The 20,709-nt window shown below is 53.1% G+C and overlaps 2 protein-coding genes across 4 annotated transcripts in view; one reads left to right on the forward strand and one right to left on the reverse strand.

The window, feature by feature from the left end:
- Nucleotides 1-295: 295 nt before the first annotated feature.
- On the reverse strand, nucleotides 296-6,819 carry LOC100498128 (cyclin-dependent kinase 5 activator 1). 2 transcript variants are annotated; one of them, XM_031904123.1, is made up of 2 exons: nucleotides 645-6,819; nucleotides 296-471 (listed from the first exon to the last, which is right to left on the reverse strand). In XM_031904123.1, the coding sequence occupies exon 1, from the start codon at nucleotides 5,626-5,628 to the stop codon at nucleotides 4,747-4,749; it is 882 nt and encodes a 293-aa protein (XP_031759983.1). In that variant the 5' UTR covers nucleotides 5,629-6,819; the 3' UTR covers nucleotides 296-471; nucleotides 645-4,746. The 2 variants fall into 2 exon arrangements, with proteins under 2 accessions (XP_031759983.1, XP_031759982.1); XM_031904122.1 differs by having other exon boundaries at nucleotides 296-515.
- A 7,811-nt stretch (nucleotides 6,820-14,630) lies between these two features.
- The window catches only part of ptpn23 (protein tyrosine phosphatase, non-receptor type 23), a 30,999-nt gene continuing 24,920 nt past the window's right edge, over nucleotides 14,631-20,709 (forward strand). Inside the window, exons 1-3 of one of the 2 annotated variants that reach the window (XM_031903268.1) lie at nucleotides 14,631-14,812; nucleotides 19,376-19,450; nucleotides 20,456-20,583. In XM_031903268.1, the coding sequence (XP_031759128.1) occupies nucleotides 14,729-14,812; nucleotides 19,376-19,450; nucleotides 20,456-20,583 (287 nt within the window). In that variant the 5' untranslated portion in view covers nucleotides 14,631-14,728. The remainder of the gene's footprint in view (nucleotides 14,813-19,375; nucleotides 19,451-20,455; nucleotides 20,584-20,709) is intronic. The other variant, NM_001142817.2, reaches the window with a different exon arrangement.

Consider the following 20,709-nt stretch of genomic DNA (forward strand, 5'->3'; position numbering starts at 1 on the left):
GGGATTGGGGTACCCTAAACACGGAAATGGTACAGCCACCCTATGGGATTGGGGTACCCTAAACACGGAAATGATACAGCCACCCTATGGGATTGGGGTACCCTAAACACGGGAATGGTACAGCCACCGTATGGGATTGGGGTACCCTAAACACGGAAATGGTACAGCCACCCTATGGGATTGGGGTACCCTAAACACGGGAATGGTACAGCCACCGTATGGGATTGGGGTACCCTAAACACGGAAATGGTACAGCCACCCTATGGGATTGGGGTACCCTAAACACGGGAATGGTACAGCCACCCTATGGGATTGGGGTACCCTAAACATGGAAATGGTACAGCCACCCTATGGGATTGGGGTACCCTATACATGGAAAGCCAGCCACCCTATGGGATTGGGGTACCCTATATACGGAAAGCCAGCCACCCTATGGGATTGGGGTACCCTACACACGGAAAGCCAGCCACCCTATGGGATTGGGGTACCCTAAACACGGAAATGGTACAGCCACCCTATGGGATTGGGGTACCCTAAACACGGGAATGGTACAGCCACCCTATGGGATTGGGGTACCCTAAACATGGAAATGGTACAGCCACCGTATGGGATTGGGGTACCCTATACACGGAAAGCCAGCCAACCTATGGGATTGGGGTACCCTATACACGGAAAGCCAGCCACCCTATGGGATTGGGGTACCCTATACACGGAAAGCCAGCCACCCTATGGGATTGGGGTACCCTATACACGGAAAGCCAGCCACCCTATGGGATTGGGGTACCCTATACACGGAAAGCCAGCCACCCTATGGGATTGGGGTACCCTATACACGGAAAGCCAGCCACCCTATGGGATTGGGGTACCCTATACACGGAAAGCCAGCCAACCTATGGGATTGGGGTACCCTATACACGGAAAGCCAGCCACCCTATGGGATTGGGGTACCCTATACACGGAAAGCCAGCCACCCTATGGGATTGGGGTACCCTACACACGGAAAGCCAGCCACCCTATGGGATTGGGGTACCCTAAACACAGAAAGCCAGCCACCCTATGGGATTGGGGTACCCTAAACACAGAAAGCCAGCCACCCTATGGGATTGGGGTACCCTATACACGGAAAGCCAGCCACCCTATGGGATTGGGGTACCCTATACACAGAAAGCCAGCCATGCTTGCTACTCATTTCCACATATGCCCCTAGTGCCCCTTCCCAACTTGCTACAAGAAAATAATATTTAAAAGGAAAATCTCAGCCTTTATGCCTCGGCCGCTAAACTGCCACTCTTGGCTGCAGGGGATGCTGGTACTTGTAGTTCAGAAGCAGATAGGAGGCTTATAAAAAGGTGATTCCCTGCAGTACCACTTCCCACCACTAGCCATTTGCCCCTACGGGGCTGCCACAGAACAGCGCCACAATCTGAGGATATTAGTGGTGGAAACAAAGTGCATCTTAACCCCCCCCTGCTGAAAAGCCCCAATGCATTAGCAGAGAGCCATTCAATTGGCAGGAACCCTATGTTGTGATTTAATAATAGTGGGGGGGGGCTCCAAAGCACTCAGTTTAGCAGCAACAAGGTAAAGCAACATGTCCCTAAAAACAGCCAATGGGAATGCAGCAAACAGTACCGGGGAGCTACGACGTGGCTCTGGGATCAACAGCCAATCATTGTCGGGCCTGCTAATAAGATGATTATGAAAGTTAAATGATTGGCTAATTGGGGCTTGGTATTAGGCAGTAGAGTCGAGAAAATCTATTAATGGTATTGGACTCTGGCTGTGAAAAATACAGAGACCCAGAAGGTAGAAAATGAAAATATTTATACATGAAGCTGCCATATTGATTGCCATATTGATCCAAAGCCAATGTACCTGCCCCATATTACCACTAGGGTTGCTGCTGTCACAGGTGGGCGTTTCCAATCGTAGCTCGGCCAAAGCAACTGATATGGCAGCCGTCGGGAATAGACCATATAATGTTCATCTATAAGGCTCCCACCCATAGAAAATATCCTGGGTACACAAGCTGTACCCCCATACTGTACAAATGGGAACGCCTACGCCTATACAGAGGGGGCCATACCAGAAAAAACTCCCAGCATGCCATGAGAGGAGCTGTATGCAGTAACAGGCACAGAGCTATAGCTTGGATATCACTTTTCAGTCCTGTCAGAGGATGCTGGGAAATGTAGTCCAAGCACAGTAGGCAGTACAGGGTGCAGGAGTTACCAGTGCCAATGATCTGGGAATGGCACACAGGGGGTTAAACATCACCCCATACATACTGCAGCCATGCCGAGGGGGAGCAGCATTAGCCTATCTGAAGCCCCCCACTGTACCCCACCATTAAAGGGCTGTTATTCTGGGCCCATTCAGTGAATCTAGCAGCAATGTAGGCAGAGATGCACTGGGGGTGCAGAGAGACACAAATAAATGGGGGGGATGTGAAGCCTTGCAGCTCTTGTAACTACATCTCCCAGCATCCTCTCTGGCTCCCCACCAACCACAGCCATCTTTAGCTGAGCAGGCAGAACACACCGCAGTCCCCTCTGTTATATAAAGTGGGACAGTCCAGTCCATTGGCCCCTCAGCTTGGCACACAGCGGGGCCCCCTGCAGAGCAGCTGGCAGTTGCGCGTCAGTGCAGGGCCACGGCCATCTTGCCTTGGTGTCAGAACTAAAACTCCCAGCAGCCTCTGCATTCCCACCCCCTTCCCAAGTTTAAGTTGCTAATATTAGGCCAAGGGCAGTAACCCATAGCAACCAATCAGCAATTAGCTCTGATGCAGGTAGAATAATGAGCAAATGTCTGATTGGCTTTGTGGGGGCAAATTTGCCCGGTGTTAGTAAATGAGCCTGTATGAGCCCTAGTGTGTGTGTGGCCCCTGCAGGGACTCGCTGGGATGTGGCTTCTCTGTACAACATGTCGCCTGGGGGGGTGGGGGTGAGGGCCACGTGCACTGATGTAGGTCAGCTAATCCGGGGACTACTAAACAGCCACGGGCCCCGGCCACTACCATCGTGCCACCTGTAGGGGGAGATACTGACACCAACCTAGAGAATCCCACACAACCAAAGGAGACGTTACATGGCTGCTAGGGAAGCGGGTTCCTAGCAATCAGATAAATAACAAAGACCAATTGCAATGTGTTTGGGAATAGCGCTATCTACTAAAGGGCTCAGTGTCGTCTCTAGCTGAGGCTGCTGGGAGTTTAAGGAGTTCTCAGTTACCAGTAAACCCCCCAGCTTTGGACTGTACTGACACGGCTAAGACAAGGGCAGTGATTGGCTTACCTTGACCTATTGCCTTGCACAATACATAGCTATGACAAGTGCATGGCTGCTTGGATTCCGGCACAGCCCTGTGCAATACAAGATCTACGACCAGTAACAGCCCTGAATAAATCCCCTTCTCAGCCCCCCTGCCTGCCTTACGGGGAGGGGGGGGGGGTTACAGTTTTGTTTTAGAACCTTTGATTCCCAGTGCTTTGTAGGAACCTCCATTGAAATGCAAATAATCACCCAGCATTCAAGTAAAGAGCACATTGAAAAACATGGGATAAACCCATTGTTTGACACCATTTCCCATCATCCCCAGCTAGCAGTAAGGTATCACCTCACCTGTTATAAACCAGATCCAGCTTAGCAGTTTGAATGCATTCTGCATGGCTGCACAGAAAGCACAGCAGGCTGCAGCAGGCATATAACTGCTATGAGTTTCTTATGTGTCTGGTTTTATAGGGGTGAGGTGCAACATTAATATTTAAAGGGAATAAGCAGCCTGTGGATATTGCAGAACTACCGTGCCCAGTTTCCATTTAGCCAATGGGATTCTGGGAGTTGTAGTCCTATAATGAAATGGTATAGAACTCCAACTCCCAGCACTGGTAGTGTGGGCACAGGTAGTGGGAGGTGCAGTTAAACTACCACGACAGAAGCAGAAACCAAACAGGTGAGGGCAGGAGAATTCCCATCATCCCCCCCCCCCCCAGCAATGGCTGCCAGCGACTAGAGCTAAATATTAGTGAGAGCGATGCATGCAGAAGCCCTAGAGACATCCCTACGGAACCACACCGGGAACGTGAGCGCTAGAAACCCCCAAAGCCGGTTATCAATAGAAAAGAGGTAATAGAATCCAGTCACGTGATTGGACCCGTTAACTGACACCATTCCAAATGCGCCTCCAATGTGTCCAATGCCTCGTTCAGCCCTAGAATCCATTGGCCCCTTAAATGCTGCAGGGGGGCCGAACATGTGACCGAACCCTCCAGTCGCCAACAACATGAGCCCCCCCATATTCCCTGCTTTTCCCAGGGGGGCTCTTTGTCTGTACAACTCAAGTTATCCAGAAAGAAACAAGAGACCCCCTTAGTCGTTGCTTATTGCAGAATATACACGTCGACCAAAGTCCTGGGGCCCGCTTTGTAGGATTGCTTTGGAATGCGTCTCAGCAGCCACAACCGTACGGTGAAGGGAAAACAGAACCAAAAAAGCGACAAAGGTTCTAGTGGAAGGGCTTATGGGAAAGGCGTCAGGCACTTGTTGGCCTAAATCGACCCAAAATGGTGGCCAAGGAGCCAAACACGTCCCAATGAACACAATGCACATCAAGGTTGAAACGTGGTCCCTTTTTTTTTTTTAATATACCTTTTTGTTTTGGCTACTGGATCAAAGTTGGCCAGTGGGTAGCCGAGGCGGCCTTCAAGTGCTGTCATCGATATGAACCTCCTTGCTCTGGGGACAGTCACCGGTCAAGGACTCTGGAGAACTCGTCTCGATTGCCTTCGTTCTTGAGGTCGGCGAAGACCTGCGTGAAGTAGTGTGGGTCGGCGTTGATTCTGAGCATCTTGGAACTCATGGCGTCAATGATGCAAAGACATCTGTCCCAGAAGGCATCTTTGCCCGCTTCCACCAGGAAGGGCTTGAGGGGGTAGGATATCTCGTTGCCCATGTAGGAGTAGGACAAATAGAGGCAGGTCAAGAGGGTGGCTTGCAAGTCATGTTCGGTGGCCACAGAGTCCCCGTCGATGACATCCCTGCAGAGTAGATAGACAAAGACCACGTTGGCTGGCGTGACAAAGGCCTGGTCTTGCCACCCCTGGAGGAGCAAGGAACGGTCGACGCTACGCAGCCACAGAATTGGGTCGGTGGGGGACAAATGTTTCAGCCGGTAGCATCTCCTGCATAGGAACTCCCCAAGGCATTTCAGCAATTCGCTGGTGGAGGCTTGAACAATGACCCGTTTTGGAGAGCCACCACCGCTGGTGTTGGAGACCTTCTTGATGGAGGATATCTGCTTGGAGCTGAGCGGTGCCAAAGGCTGGCTGTCATAGCTGGAGAGGTTGGCACAGGACAAAGACTTCTTGACATTCTCGTGGTTCAAGTGGGCAACGTCCTTCTGGTAGTTGTTATTGGCCGTGCTCTTTCGAGAGGTCTTCTTTTTGGTGGAAGCCACCAGCCGTTTCCACGTAAGGGCAGGGATGAACATTGAGTGTCTCTTTAGGGTCTTATCCGGCTTCTGCCCGCTGCCCTTGCTCACACTGGTGTAATGGGCAAGGGAGCCCGAGCCATCGTCGTACAAGCTGGCTTTCCTGGAGCCTGGTGATAGGGAGAGCACGGTCCCCATGTTGCCCAGCACAGACACTCACAAGCCACACAGAGCGGGAGGGCAATCACAATAACAGATAGGTAGTCAATCTGCTGGCAGCTAATTAATTGCAAGCTGAGGAATGAGACTGGCGGCTCTTTGTTCCCTGCATTGCAGGACTCGCTGCCCTCCCCAGATGTCTGGCTTCCAGCCTTGTTAGTGTTCAGGGGACTGGCCGAGGCACAGGGAGGCACCACTGATGGAATCGGGCAGATGGGGCTTTCCCAATGGACGTTCCTCTCTATCAATGAAGAGACAGCCAGATGCAACTGGGAGATGTGCAGCGGAATGGCAGATCAAGGGTGTCTTTATGTAGCTGGAGTCAGGCTTTTAGCAGCACCCAATGTAAATATCTGGGGTGCAGTCAGAGCTGGGTGAGGGTGCAGGAGGCAATGGAGAGCCTTACAGCAATTGCACTGGGTGGATCTTCCCTTGTTTCTCCATACAAAGTGTCGTGAGTGGGAACCAGCCGTGATGGTGGGCAGCCTGGGAATAATCCAGGGGCAAGATGGGAAACGAGCTTCAAATAAAAGGATGGGAAATAGAAATCCACCTACCCCCGAGGTGCAGCCATAAAGATGTCCCTCCGCTCTAGTGACAAGGGTGGCTCATCTCATGTCAAACCCCCAATATTTGTGCCACGAAAGGTCCATGAAAGGGCTGATGCCACCAGCTGTGCCACCTCTCAATGCAGATGTTCCTGGGTGCAGCCTCTGCGGGATTTGGGGTGTCAGGAATTGAAGTCGCGGGGGTGCAGTTTTTGCAGAATTTGGGGCACCGGTGATTGATGGATAGGGGGTGCTGTAGCCCCTTTTGTATTTGGGGTGTCAGTGACACAAGGCTGGAGGCGGCGCGGTTCCTGCAGGATTAGGGGTGCTAGTGATGGATGGATAGTGGGTGCTTCAGTCCTTGCAGGATTTGGGGTGACTGAGTGCTGGAGGGGTCACCCCTTTCTGCGCAGGCAGTGTATGATGGAGGTAGATGCCAGCCCGGCTGTGCCGCATTGGTGAGGGGGGAGTCAGTGTCCAAGACAAACAGCAGCAGCAGTAGCAGCATCTGATGAGAGACAGGAGAGGGCTGATCCTGCTTCCCAGCTCACAGGCATCTCTCGGAGGCTGCTCCAACCAGCTCTGGGCTCCAGCGCTGAAAAAAACCCATCGGCACCGTGATTTGCTCCTCTCCATCAGGCTCAGCTCCTCCTGTCTCAACCCCAACCCCCCTCCATTCATTACTAAGGAGTGTTTGCACTGCCACCTACTGGCCACCCAGCGCACTGCCCTTTGTTTCTATTGTACTGGTATGGGCAATACTGGCCAATGCTGGGCAATGCTGGGCCTGGCATACAGGAGTCCAGATCTTGTGCATCTGTGGGCAACTACATTATACTGAGGTGGCCAGTGTGAGCGCTACAGATGCCAATACAGAGAGAAGGCCAATAATATAGGATTATTATTATGGGAGGAAGGGGGGGGGGAACAGATCCCTGTCCTTGGCCAGTTATAATAATATATTATTATACAAAGAGGGAGTCTGGTAGTTTGTTGGGTGCGTGCCCATGCAGCAATGCCAAATGAACAACTTCAGGCTATAAACACATTGTGCTCAGTCTGACTTGCCCCATTGACATTGATTAAAATTACAGCCCATACTGGCACAGTGACTATTAGCCTATACTGGAACATAACCCACCCCCCACCAGCCCATACTGGCACAGTGACTATTAGCCCATACTGGAACATAACCCACCCCCACCAGCCCATACTGGCACAGTGACTATTAGCCTATACTGGAACATAACCCACCCCCACCAGCCCATACTGGCACAGTGACTATTAGCCTATACTGGAACATAACCCACCCCCACCAGCCCATACTGCACAGTGACTATTAGCCTATACTGGAACATAACCCACCCCCACCAGCCCATACTGGCACAGTGACTATTAGCCTATACTGGAACATAACCCACCCCCACCAGCCCATACTGGCACAGTGACTATTAGCCTATACTGGAACATAACCCACCCCCCACCAGCCCATACTGGCACAGTGACTATTAGCCTATACTGGAACATAACCCACCCCCACCAGCCCATACTGGCACAGTGACTATTAGCCTATACTGGAACATAACCCACCCCCCACCAGCCCATACTGGCACAGTGACTATTAGCCTATACTGGAACATAACCCACCCCCACCAGCCCATACTGGCACAGTGACTATTAGCCTATACTGGAACATAACCCACCCCAACCAGCCCATACTGGCACAGTGACTATTAGCCTATACTGGAACATAACCCACCCCCACCAGCCCATACTGGCACAGTGACTATTAGCCTATACTGGAACATAACCCACCCCCCACCAGCCCATACTGGCACAGTGACTATTAGCCTATACTGGAACACAACACAACCCCCACCAGCCCATACTGGCACAGTGACTATTAGCCTATACTGGAACACAACACAACCCCCACCAGCCCATACTGGCACAGTGACTATTAGCCTATACTGGAACATAACCCACCCCCACCAGCCCATACTGGCACAGTGACTATTAGCCTATACTGGAACATAACCCACCCCCACCAGCCCATACTGGCACAGTGACTATTAGCCTATACTGGAACATAACCCCCCCCCCCCCCCACCAGCCCATACTGGCACAGTGACTTTTAGCCTATACTGGAACATAACCCCCCCCCCCCCACCAGCCCATACTGGCACAGTGACTATTAGCCTATACTGGAGCATAACCCACCCCCCACCAGCCCATACTGGCACAGTGACTATTAGCCTATACTGGAACATAACCCACCCCCCACCAGCCCATACTGGCACAGTGACTATTAGCCTATACTGGAACATAACCCACCCCCCACCAGCCCATACTGGCACAGTGACTATTAGCCTATACTGGAACATAACCCACCCCCCACCAGCCCATACTGGCACAGTGACTATTAGCCTATACTGGAACATAACCCACCCCCACCAGCCCATACTGGCACAGTGACTATTGGCCTATACTGGAACATAACCCACCCCCACCAGCCCATACTGGCACAGTGACTATTAGCCTATACTGGAACATAACCCACCCCCCACCAGCCCATACTGGCACAGTGACTATTAGCTTATACTGGAACATAACCCACCCCACCAGCCCATACTGGCACAGTGACTATTAGCCTATACTGGAACATAACCCACCCCCCACCAGCCCATACTGGCACAGTGACTATTAGCCTATACTGGAACATAACCCACCCCCACCAGCCCATACTGGCACAGTGACTATTGGCCTATACTGGAACATAACCCACCCCCCCACCAGCCCATACTGGCACAGTGACTATTAGCCTAGGCCCTATACTGGAACATAACCCACCCCCACCAGCCCATACTGGCACAGTGACTATTAGCCTATACTGGAACATAACCAACCCCCCACCAGCCCATACTGGGCACAGTGACTATTAGCCTATACTGGAACATAACCCACCCCACCAGCCCATACTGGCACAGTGACTATTAGCCCTATACTGGAACATAACCCACCCCCCACCAGCCCATACTGACACAGTGACTATTAGCCTATACTGGAACATAACCCACCCCCACCAGCCCATACTGGCACAGTGACTATTAGCCTATACTAGAACATAACCCACCCCCACCAGCCCATACTGGCACAGTGACTATTAGCCTATACTGGAACACAACACAACCCCCACCAGCCCATACTGGCACAGTGACTATTAGCCTATACTGGAACATAACCCACCCCACCAGCCCATACTGGCATAGTGACTATTAGCCTATACTGGAACATAACCCACCCCCACCAGCCCATACTGGCACAGTGACTATTAGCCTATACTGGAACATAACCCACCCCCCACCAGCCCATACTGGCACAGTGACTATTAGCCTATACTGGAACATAACCCACCCCCCACCAGCCCATACTGGCACAGTGACTATTAGCCTATACTGGAACATAACCCACCCCCCACCAGCCCATACTGGCACAGTGACTATTAGCCTCTACTGGAACACAACACAACCCCCACCAGCCCATACTGGCACAGTGACTATTAGCCTATACTGGAACATAACCCACCCCCCACCAGCCCATACTGGCACAGTGACTATTAGCCTATACTGGAACATAACCCACCCCCCACCAGCCCATACTGGCACAGTGACTATTAGCCTATACTGGAACATAACCCACCCCCCACCAGCCCATACTGGCACAGTGACTATTAGCCTATACTGGAACACAACACAACCCCCACCAGCCCATACTGGCACAGTGACTATTAGCCTATACTGGAACATAACCCACCCCCACCAGCCCATACTGGCACAGTGACTATTAGCCTATACTGGAACATAACCCACCCCCACCAGCCCATACTGGCACAGTGACTATTAGCCTATACTGGAACATAACCCACCCCCCCACCAGCCCATACTGGCACAGTGACTATTAGCCTATACTGGAACATAACCCACCCCCACCAGCCCATACTGGCACAGTGACTATTAGCCTATACTGGAACATAACCCACCCCCCACCAGCCCATACTGGCACAGTGACTATTAGCCTATACTGGAACATAACCCACCCCCCACCAGCCCATACTGGCACAGTGACTATTAGCCTATACTGGAACATAACCCACCCCCCACCAGCCCATACTGGCACAGTGACTATTAGCCTATACTGGAACATAACCCACCCCCACCAGCCCATACTGGCATAGTGACTATTAGCCTATACTGGAACATAACCCACCCCCACCAGCCCATACTGGCACAGTGACTATTAGCCTATACTGGAACATAACCCAACCCCCACCAGCCCATACTGGCACAGTGACTATTAGCCTATACTGGAACATAACCCACCCCCCACCAGCAGCCCAAGTGAATATTGCATATACTGTATATGTTTGATAGGGATTTTCATGTCTTGCCTTTACTGATCCATTTAATCTACAAGGTGTAATCCATTCAGCAGTAACAAGTGACAACAAACTCTCTGCTCCTATAACTGCTGCCCCGGAGGAACCCCCTACCCAACATCCCCCGGCAGGGCATTCCCCAACCCCCTCACCGTGAGGAACCCCCTACCCAACATCCCCCGGCAGGGCATTCCCCAACCCCCTCACTGCCCTCACCGTGAGGAACCCCCTACCCAACATCCCCCGGCAGGGCATTCCCCAACCCCCTCACCGTGAGGAACCCCCTACCCAACATCCCCCGGCAGGGCATTCCCCAACCCCCTCACTGCCCTCACCGTGAGGAACCCCCTACCCAACATCCCCCGGCAGGGCATTCCCCAACCCCCTCACCGTGAGGAACCCCCTACCCAACATCCCCCGGCAGGGCATTCCCCAACCCCCTCACTGCCCTCACCGTGAGGAACCCCCTACCCAACATCCCCCGGCAGGGCATTCCCCAACCCCCTCACTGCCCTCACCGTGAGGAACCCCCTACCCAACATCCCCCGGCAGGGCATTCCCCAACCCCCTCACTGCCCTCACTGTGAGGAACCCCCTACCCAACATCCCCCGGCAGGGCATTCCCCAACCCCCTCACTGCCCTCACCGTCAGGAACCCCCTACCCAACATCCCCCGGCAGGGCATTCCCCAACCCCCTCACTGCCCTCACCGTGAGGAACCTCCTACCCAACATCCCCCGGCAGGGCATTCCCCAACCCCCTCACTGCCCTCACCGTGAGGAACCCCCTACCCAACATCCCCCGGCAGGGCATTCCCCAACCCCCTCACTGCCCTCACCGTGAGGAACCCCCTACCCAACATCCCCCGGCAGGGCATTCCCCAACCCCCTCACTGCCCTCACCCTGAGGAACCCCCTACCCAACATCCCCCGGCAGGGCATTCCCCAACCCCCTCACTGCCCTCACCGTGAGGAACCCCCTACCCAACATCCCCCGGCAGGGCATTCCCCAACCCCCTCACTGCCCTCACCCTGAGGAACCCCCTACCCAACATCCCCCGGCAGGGCATTCCCCAACCCCCTCACTGCCCTCACCGTAAGGAACCCCCTACCCAACATCCCCCGGCAGGGCATTCCCCAACCCCCTCACTGCCCTCACCGTGAGGAACCCCCTACCCAACATCCCCCGGCAGGGCATTCCCCAACCCCCTCACTGCCCTCACTGTGAGGAACCCCCTACCCAACATCCCCCGGCAGGGCATTCCCCAACCCCCTCACTGCCCTCACCGTGAGGAACCCCCTACCCAACATCCCCCGGCAGGGCATTCCCCAACCCCCTCACTGCCCTCACCGTGAGGAACCCCCTACCCAACATCCCCCGGCAGGGCATTCCCCAACCCCCTCACTGCCCTCACCGTCAGGAACCCCCTACCCAACATCCCCCGGCAGGGCATTCCCCAACCCCCTCACTGCCCTCACCGTGAGGAACCCCCTACCCAACATCCCCCGGCAGGGCATTCCCCAACCCCCTCACTGCCCTCATCGTGAGGAACCCCCTACCCAACATCCCCCGGCAGGGCATTCCCCAACCCCCTCACTGCCCTCACCGTGAGGAACCCCCTACCCAACATCCCCCGGCAGGGCATTCCCCAACCCCCTCACTGCCCTCACCGTGAGGAACCCCCTACCCAACATCCCCGGCAGGGCATTCCCCAACCCCCTCACTGCCCTCACTGTGAGGAACCCCCTACCCAACATCCCCCGGCAGGGCATTCCCCAACCCCCTCACTGCCCTCACCGTGAGGAACCCCCTACCCAACATCCCCCGGCAGGGCATTCCCCAACCCCCTCACTGCCCTCACCGTGAGGAACCCCCTACCCAACATCCCCCGGCAGGGCATTCCCCAACCCCCTCACTGCCCTCACCGTGAGGAACTCCCTACCCAACATCCCCGGCAGGGCATTCCCCAACCCCCTCACCGTGAGGAACCCCCTACCCAACATCCCCCGGCAGGGCATTCCCCAACCCCTCACTGCCCTCACCGTGAGGAACCCCCTACCCAACATCCCCCGGCAGGGCATTCCCCAACCCCCTCACTGCCCTCACCGTGAGGAACCCCCTACGCTGCTTCAAATGGAAGCTCTGTTCCTCTAATCTAAAGGGGGGGCCTCTGGTGCGCTGATCGTTTTTATGGGAAAAAAGAACATCCCCCATCTTCCTAGAGAAAACAACCCCAACCCTGACAGTCTAACCTCATAGTTTAACTCTTCCATCCCCTTTAAAAGTTTAGTTGCAGTCTCTGCACTCTCTCCAGCTCATTAATATCCTTCTTAAGGACTGGAGCCCAAAACTGCCCCCCATACTCACTGTTACTGCCCCCATACTCACTGTTACTGCCCCCCCATACTCACTGTAACTGCCCCCCATACTCACTGTTACTGCCCCCATACTCACTGTTACTGCCCCCATACTCACTGTTACTGCCCCCATACTCACTGTTACTGCCCCCCATACTCAAGGTGAGGCCTTACCAGGGACCTATAAAGGGGCAAAATTATGTTCTCATCCCTTGAGTCAATGCCCTTTTTTATACAAGACAGCACTTTATTTGCTTTAGTAGCCACAGAATGACACTGCCTGGCATTAGACAACTTGTTATCTACAAAAACCCCTAGATCCTTCTCCATTAAGGATCCCCCAACACACTACCATTCAGTAGATAGTTTGCGTTTATATTATTTCTACCAAAGTGCATAACTTTGCACTTATCAACATTGAACCTCATTTTCCAGTTTGCTGCCCAGTTTTCTAATTTTGTCAAATCGCTCTGCAAAGCGGCACATCCTGCATGGAACTTATAGTTTTGCACAATTTAGTGTCATCAGCAAAAATAGAAACAGTACTGTCTATGCCCTCCTCCAGGTCATTAATAAACTAGTTAAAAAGCAAAGGCCCAAGGACTGACCCCTGCGGTACTCCACTAACCACACTGGCCCAATTAGAAAATGTTCCATTTACAACCACTCTTTGTACTCTATCCTTCAGCCAGTTCTCTATCCAATTACAAATATTATGTTCTAGGCCAATATTCCTCAATTTGATCATTAACCTTCTGTGAGGTACTGTATGAAACGCTTTAGCAAAGTCCAAGTAGATCCCATCCACTGCCATTCCAGCATCAAGGTTCCTGCTCACCTCCTCATAAAAGGCGACTAAATTAGTCTGGCAAGATCTGTTACGCATAAAACCATGTGGCACAAACTAATAGTATTGTGAACTGCAATGTATTCAACTATCCTATCCCTTATTACCCCTTCCAAAAGTTTTCCTACTACTGATGTCAGACTAACAGGCCTATAGTTTTCAGGCTGAGAACGAGATCCCTGTTTAAATAACGGCACCACATTAGCAATCCGCCAGTCTCTCGGCACCATGCCAGACCTCAATGAATCCTGAAAAATTAAGTGAAGAGGTTTGGCAATCACAGCGCTCGGCTCATTTAATACCCTGGGATGAATCCCATCCGGCCCTGGACCTTTGTTTACCTTTACATGTTCAAGTCTCTTTTGAATTCCCCCCCGAGTGACCCATGCGTCAGTAGCTAAATTACTAGAACTGGGCATATTACAAGGGAAGCCTTCATTATCTGGCTCCTCAGATGTATAGACAGATGGGAAATAAGAGTTCAAAATTTCTGCTTTTCCCCATTCTCATCAACCAACTTACCCCCGCCCCCTGATAATAAGGTTCCCACCCCTTCTTGCTTCATTTTTTTACTATTCACGTAATTAAAAATAATTTAAGATTCTCTGTTCTCCTAGCCGCAATGCAAATGCAATAAGAGCCGCTACTCAGGGAAATGCTCCTGGGGAATGTAACCACAAACCTGTCAGGGTATAGCGCATGCGCAAAGTGACTGGGTACGTCCCGGATCAGCTGAGTGTGACTCAGTCTCCCAGAATGCAGCGGGAGGGGGAACTACAGTTCCCAGAGTGCCCCGCGCGTCCCGTGACTGTGACGCCAGCTCGGCGCTGTTTCCGGGCTGAGGGGCTCGGTCTCCGTGACGCAGCTCGGTCGGTGCGGGGAAACGTGCGGGATGGAGGCCGTGCCGAGGATGCCCATGATCTGGCTGGATCTGAAGGAGCCCGGGGAGTTCGCCTTCCAGCCGGCTGTGAAACAGGTCAGGGCCCCGGGGCTGTGGGACTGGGTGTGGGCACAGGTGGGCACCCTGATAGGGCAACTGGCATCAGCACAGGGGGGCTGGGGCAGCAGGGCATTAGAGAGAGTGACACTGGGGCAGGAGGGCATTAGAGAGAGTGACACTGGGGCAGGAGGGCATTAGTGAGAGTGACACTGGGGCAGGAGGGCATTAGTGAGAGTGACACTGGGGCAGGAGGGCATTAGTGAGAGTGACACTGGGGCAAGAGGGCATTAGTGAGAGTGACACTGGGGCAGGAGGGCATTAGTGAGAGTGACACTGGGGCAAGAGGGCATTAGTGAGAGTGACACTGGGGCAGGAGGGCATTAGTGAGAGTGACACTGGGGCAAGAGGGCATTAGTGAGAGTGACACTGGGGCAGGAGGGCATTAGTGAGAGTGACACTGGGGCAAGAGGGCATTAGTGAGAGTGACACTGGGGCAGGAGGGCATTAGTGAGAGTGACACTGGGGCAAGAGGGCATTAGTGAGAGTGACACTGGGGCAGGAGGGCATTAGTGAGAGTGACACTGGGGCAGGAGGGCATTAGTGAGAGTGACACTGGGGCAGGAGGGCATTAGTGAGAGTGACACTGGGGCAGGAGGGCATTAGTGAGAGTGACACTGGGGCAAGAGGGCATTAGTGAGAGTGACACTGGGGCAGGAGGGCATTAGTGAGAGTGACACTGGGGCAAGAGGGCATTAGTGAGAGTGACACTGGGGCAGGAGGGCATTAGTGAGAGTGACACTGGGGCAAGAGGGCATTAGTGAGAGTGACACTGGGGCAGGAGGGCATTAGTGAGAGTGACACTGGGGCAGGAGGGCATTAGTGAGAGTGACACTGGGGCAGGAGGGCATTAGTGAGAGTGACACTGGGGCAGCAGGGCATTAGTGAGAGTGACACTGGGGCAGGAGGGCATTAGTGAGAGTGACACTGGGACAGGAGGGCATTAGTGAGAGTGACACTGGGGCAGGAGGGCATTAGTGAGAGTGACACTGGGGCAGGAGGGCATTAGTGAGAGTGACACTGGGACAGGAGGGCATTAGTGAGAGTGACACTGGGGCAGGAGGGCATTAGTGAGAGTGACACTGGGGCAAGAGGGCATTAGTGAGAGTGACACTGGGACAGGAGGGCATTAGTGAGAGTGACACTGGGACAGGAGGCATTAGTGAGAGTGACACTGGGACAGGAGGGCATTAGTGAGAGTGACACTGGGGCAGGAGGGCATTAGTGAGAGTGACACTGGGGCAGGAGGGCATTAGTGAGAGTGACACTGGGGCAGGAGGGCATTAGTGAGAGTGACACTGGGGCAGGAGGGCATTAGTGAGAGTGACACTGGGGCAGGAGGGCATTAGTGAGAGTGACACTGGGGCAGGAGGGCATTAGTGAGAGTGACACTGGGGCAGGAGGGCATTAGTGAGAGTGACACTGGGGCAAGAGGGCATTAGTGAGAGTGACACTGGGGCAGGAGGGCATTAGTGAGAGTGACACTGGGGCAAGAGGGCATTAGAGAGAGTGACACTGGGGCAGGAGGGCATTAGTGAGAGTGACACTGGGGCAGGAGGGCATTAGTGAGAGTGACACTTGGGCAAGAGGGCATTAGTGAGAGTGACACTGGGGCAGGAGGGCATTAGTGAGAGTGACACTGGGGCAAGAGGGCATTAGTGAGAGTGACACTGGGGCAAGAGGGCATTAGTGAGAGTGACACTGGGGCAGGAGGGCATTAGTGAGAGTGACACTGGGGCAGGAGGGCATTAGTGAGAGTGACACTGGGCAGGAGGGCATTAGTGAGAGTGACACTGGGGCAGGAGGGCATTAGTGAGAGTGACACTGGGACAGGAGGGCATTAGTGAGAGTGACACTGGGGCAGGAGGGCATTAGTGAGAGTGACACTGGGGCAGGAGGGCATTAGTGAGAGTGACAATGGGACAGGAGGGCATTAGTGAGAGTGACACTGGGGCAGGAGGGCATTAGTGAGAGTGACACTGGGGCAAGAGGGCATTAGTGAGAGTGACACTGGGACAGGAGGGCATTAGTGAGAGTGACACTGGGACAGGAGGGCATTAGTGAGAGTGACACTGGGGCAGGAGGGCATTAGTGAGAGTGACACTGGGGCAGGAGGGCATTAGTGAGAGTGACACTGGGGCAAGAGGGCATTAGTGAGAGTGACACTGGGGCAGGAGGGCATTAGTGAGAGTGACACTGGGGCAGGAGGGCATTAGTGAGAGTGACACTGGGACAGGAGGGCATTAGTGAGAGTGACACTGGGGCAGGAGGGCATTAGAGAGAGTGACACTGGGGCAGGAGGGCATTAGTGAGAGTGACACTGGGGCAGGAGGGCATTAGTGAGAGTGACACTGGGGCAAGAGGGCATTAGTGAGAGTGACACTGGGGCAGGAGGGCATTAGTGAGAGTGACACTGGGGCAGGAGGGCATTAGTGAGAGTGACACTGGGGCAGGAGGGCATTAGTGAGAGTGACACTGGGGCAAGAGGGCATTAGTGAGAGTGACACTGGGACAGGAGGGCATTAGTGAGAGTGACACTGGGGCAGGAGGGCATTAGTGAGAGTGACACTGGGGCAGGAGGGCATTAGTGAGAGTGACACTGGGGCAAGAGGGCATTAGTGAGAGTGACACTGGGACAGGAGGGCATTAGTGAGAGTGACACTGGGGCAAGAGGGCATTAGTGAGAGTGACACTGGGACAGGAGGGCATTAGTGAGAGTGACACTGGGGCAAGAGGGCATTAGTGAGAGTGACACTGGGGCAGGAGGGCATTAGTGAGAGTGACACTGGGGCAAGAGGGCATTAGTGAGAGTGACACTGGGACAGGAGGGCATTAGTGAGAGTGACACTGGGGCAGGAGGGCATTAGTGAGAGTGACACTGGGGCAGGAGGGCATTAGTGAGAGTGACACTGGGGCAAGAGGGCATTAGTGAGAGTGACACTGGGGCAGGAGGGCATTAGTGAGAGTGACACTGGGGCAAGAGGGCATTAGTGAGAGTGACACTGGGACAGGAGGGCATTAGTGAGAGTGACACTGGGGCAAGAGGGCATTAGAGTGACACTGGGACAGGAGGGCATTAGTGAGAGTGACACTGGGGCAGGAGGGCATTAGTGAGAGTGACACTGGGGCAGGAGGGCATTAGTGAGAGTGACACTGGGGCAAGAGGGCATTAGTGAGAGTGACACTGGGGGCAGGAGGGCATTAGTGAGAGTGACACTGGGGCAGGAGGGCATTAGTGAGAGTGACACTGGGGCAGGAGGGCATTAGTGAGAGTGACACTGGGGCAAGAGGGCATTAGTGAGAGTGACACTGGGACAGGAGGGCATTAGTGAGAGTGACACTGGGGCAGGAGGGCATTAGTGAGAGTGACACTGGGGCAGGAGGGCATTAGTGAGAGTGACACTGGGGCAGGAGGGCATTAGTGAGAGTGACACTGGGACAGGAGGGCATTAGTGAGAGTGACACTGGGGCAGGAGGGCATTAGTGAGAGTGACACTGGGGCAGGAGGGCATTAGTGAGAGTGACACTGGGGCAGGAGGGCATTAGTGAGAGTGACACTGGGGCAGGAGGGCATTAGTGAGAGTGACACTGGGGCAGGAGGGCATTAGTGAGAGTGACACTGGGGCAGGAGGGCATTAGTGAGAGTGACACTGGGGCAGGAGGGCATTAGTGAGAGTGACACTGGGGCAGGAGGGCATTAGTGAGAGTGACACTGGGGCAGGAGGGCATTAGTGAGAGTGACACTGGGGCAGGAGGGCATTAGTGAGAGTGACACTGGGGCAGGAGGGCATTAGTGAGAGTGACACTGGGGCAGGAGGGCATTAGTGAGAGTGACACATTTTTTAAGCTAACGTGTATTGAACAGTTACTTAGAATTACATTTTCTTTTTTACCCAAAATGTTATTTTCTGGGATTTAAAGTTGGGTGGCGACAAATGGGAAATGTACAAAACAAAATCCAAGGTGGCTAAAGATAATATTTACTGGTCACCCTTGTGGTACAGGTATGGGACCCATTATCCAGAAAGCTCCGTATTACATGAAGGTCATCTCCCTTACAGTTTATTATAATCAGATAATAAAAATTTGTAAAAATGATTTCCTTTTCTCTGTAATAATAAAACAGTACCTGTACTTGATCCCAACTAAGATATAATTACCCCTTATTGGGGCAGAACAGCCCTATTGGGTTTATTTCATGGTTAAATGATTCCCTTTTCTCTGTAATAATAAAACAGTACCTGTACTTGATCCCAACTAAGATATAATTACCCCTTATTGGGGCAGAACAGCCCTATTGGGTTTATTTCATGGTTAAATGATTCCCTTTTCTCTGTAATAATAAAACAGTACCTGTACTTGATCCCAACTAAGATATAATTACCCCTTATTGGGGCAGAACAGCCCTATTGGGTTTATTTAATGGTTAAATGATTCCCTTTTCTCTGTATATTACAGAAGAAACTGTTCTGTGTTTGTTGCTGGTTAGTTTTCCCATTCTCCCTACTTCAGGCCTGGGACTAACATTGCCTTTACTTGCAGTTTGTGCTGAAGAATTATGGGGAAAACCCAGAGAACTACAATGAGGAGCTTAAGAAGCTGGATCAGCTGCGCCAGGTACAGTGCCCATAGCAACCCTCGCCCCCTGCTCACTCCTCCCAGGATCAGATTGAAATGCCGAAATATTTGATATGAAGAAGTTTGTATTGTTCCTGCTGATTTTTGTTCTGAATCTGGACCCTAACCCACCTGCTCACAACTGGACCCGGCTTCTGCCCTGTATAGACCCGTGCCCGCCCCTGCAATGATGTCACAAATGGGGTGGGGCATGTCAGCCACGTGCCTATAAAATCAGAAGCCGGGCCACGACCTTCAAGTCATCTGCCGAGGTCGGCCCAGCCCGCAGGTCCAGAGTTGGACTGGCCCATTGGGGCACCAAGAAAAAACCCAGTGGGCCCCGGCGGCCCAGAACTAATCCCTGTTGGCACACTGCCGGTGTGACACGTGCGCTCAGGGTTGGGCATTGGGCGGCTGGCAGGAGACCCTGCAGGGGGGGTAGAGGGGCACGGGGGACACGGCCATGCCACCTTGGGAGGTGAGGGGCAGCCCCGGGGGGCCCAGCACCCCCCATTCCAACCCTGTACGGGTTCCGCAGGTATCGGGCCTGCCCACGCATCATTAGTACACACACAACTCTTCTGCAATACACATCAGCAGGGGGTGCTCCCATTGCAAACATATATCAACAGTGTAAAACTGCTAATACCACGATAACTAAAACAGAAAAAAGAATGTAAATTGCAAAGTGTCTCAGAAGAGCTTTCCCTGCGTTTGTTTGGGTGGATATAGTTGTAGCACGTTTATCTACTCTATTTGGAGACCTATTTAATCTGTAGCAGAAGCGCCCATGCATGTAGGCTGCTAAGGAAAGCATGGGGGCCATTTAGCTAAAACACATAAATGGGGTAGAAACTCCCATAAGGTAAAAGTAAATAGAAGTGATAATTCTCCCTAGTTCCTATGCAGAATGATAATGGGGATTGTGTGTATAAATGCACATAGTTACTGTTTGCCGTTACGGATATTGGCTGCTGTGTGACGTTATCTCGGTTTGTGCCACAGAGTGCGGTTAATGTGCCGAGGGACTTCGAGGGCTGCAGCGTGTTGCGCAAATACTTCGGGCAGCTCCATTACCTGCAGAGCCGTATCCCCATGGGATCTGAGCAAGAGGCATCTGTCCCTGTCACATGGTAAGGAGCCTTCATTTGTATCTCTTTATATGCGATAATATAACCTGCAGCCTTACCTGGTAAGGTACATATAGCTACCAACATTCAGATGCACTCACTACTACAGACATAAACACATTGCAGGAA

This window comes from Xenopus tropicalis, chromosome 6 (genome assembly GCF_000004195.4).
Source record: "Xenopus tropicalis strain Nigerian chromosome 6, UCB_Xtro_10.0, whole genome shotgun sequence".
NCBI classification, from domain to species: domain Eukaryota; kingdom Metazoa; phylum Chordata; class Amphibia; order Anura; family Pipidae; genus Xenopus; species Xenopus tropicalis.

Excerpts from the sequence above, each read along its gene's own strand:
- LOC100498128 (XM_031904123.1), bottom strand. The coding sequence starts at position 5,628 with ATGGGGACCGTGCTCTCCCTATCACCAGGCTCCAGGAAAGCCAGCTTG.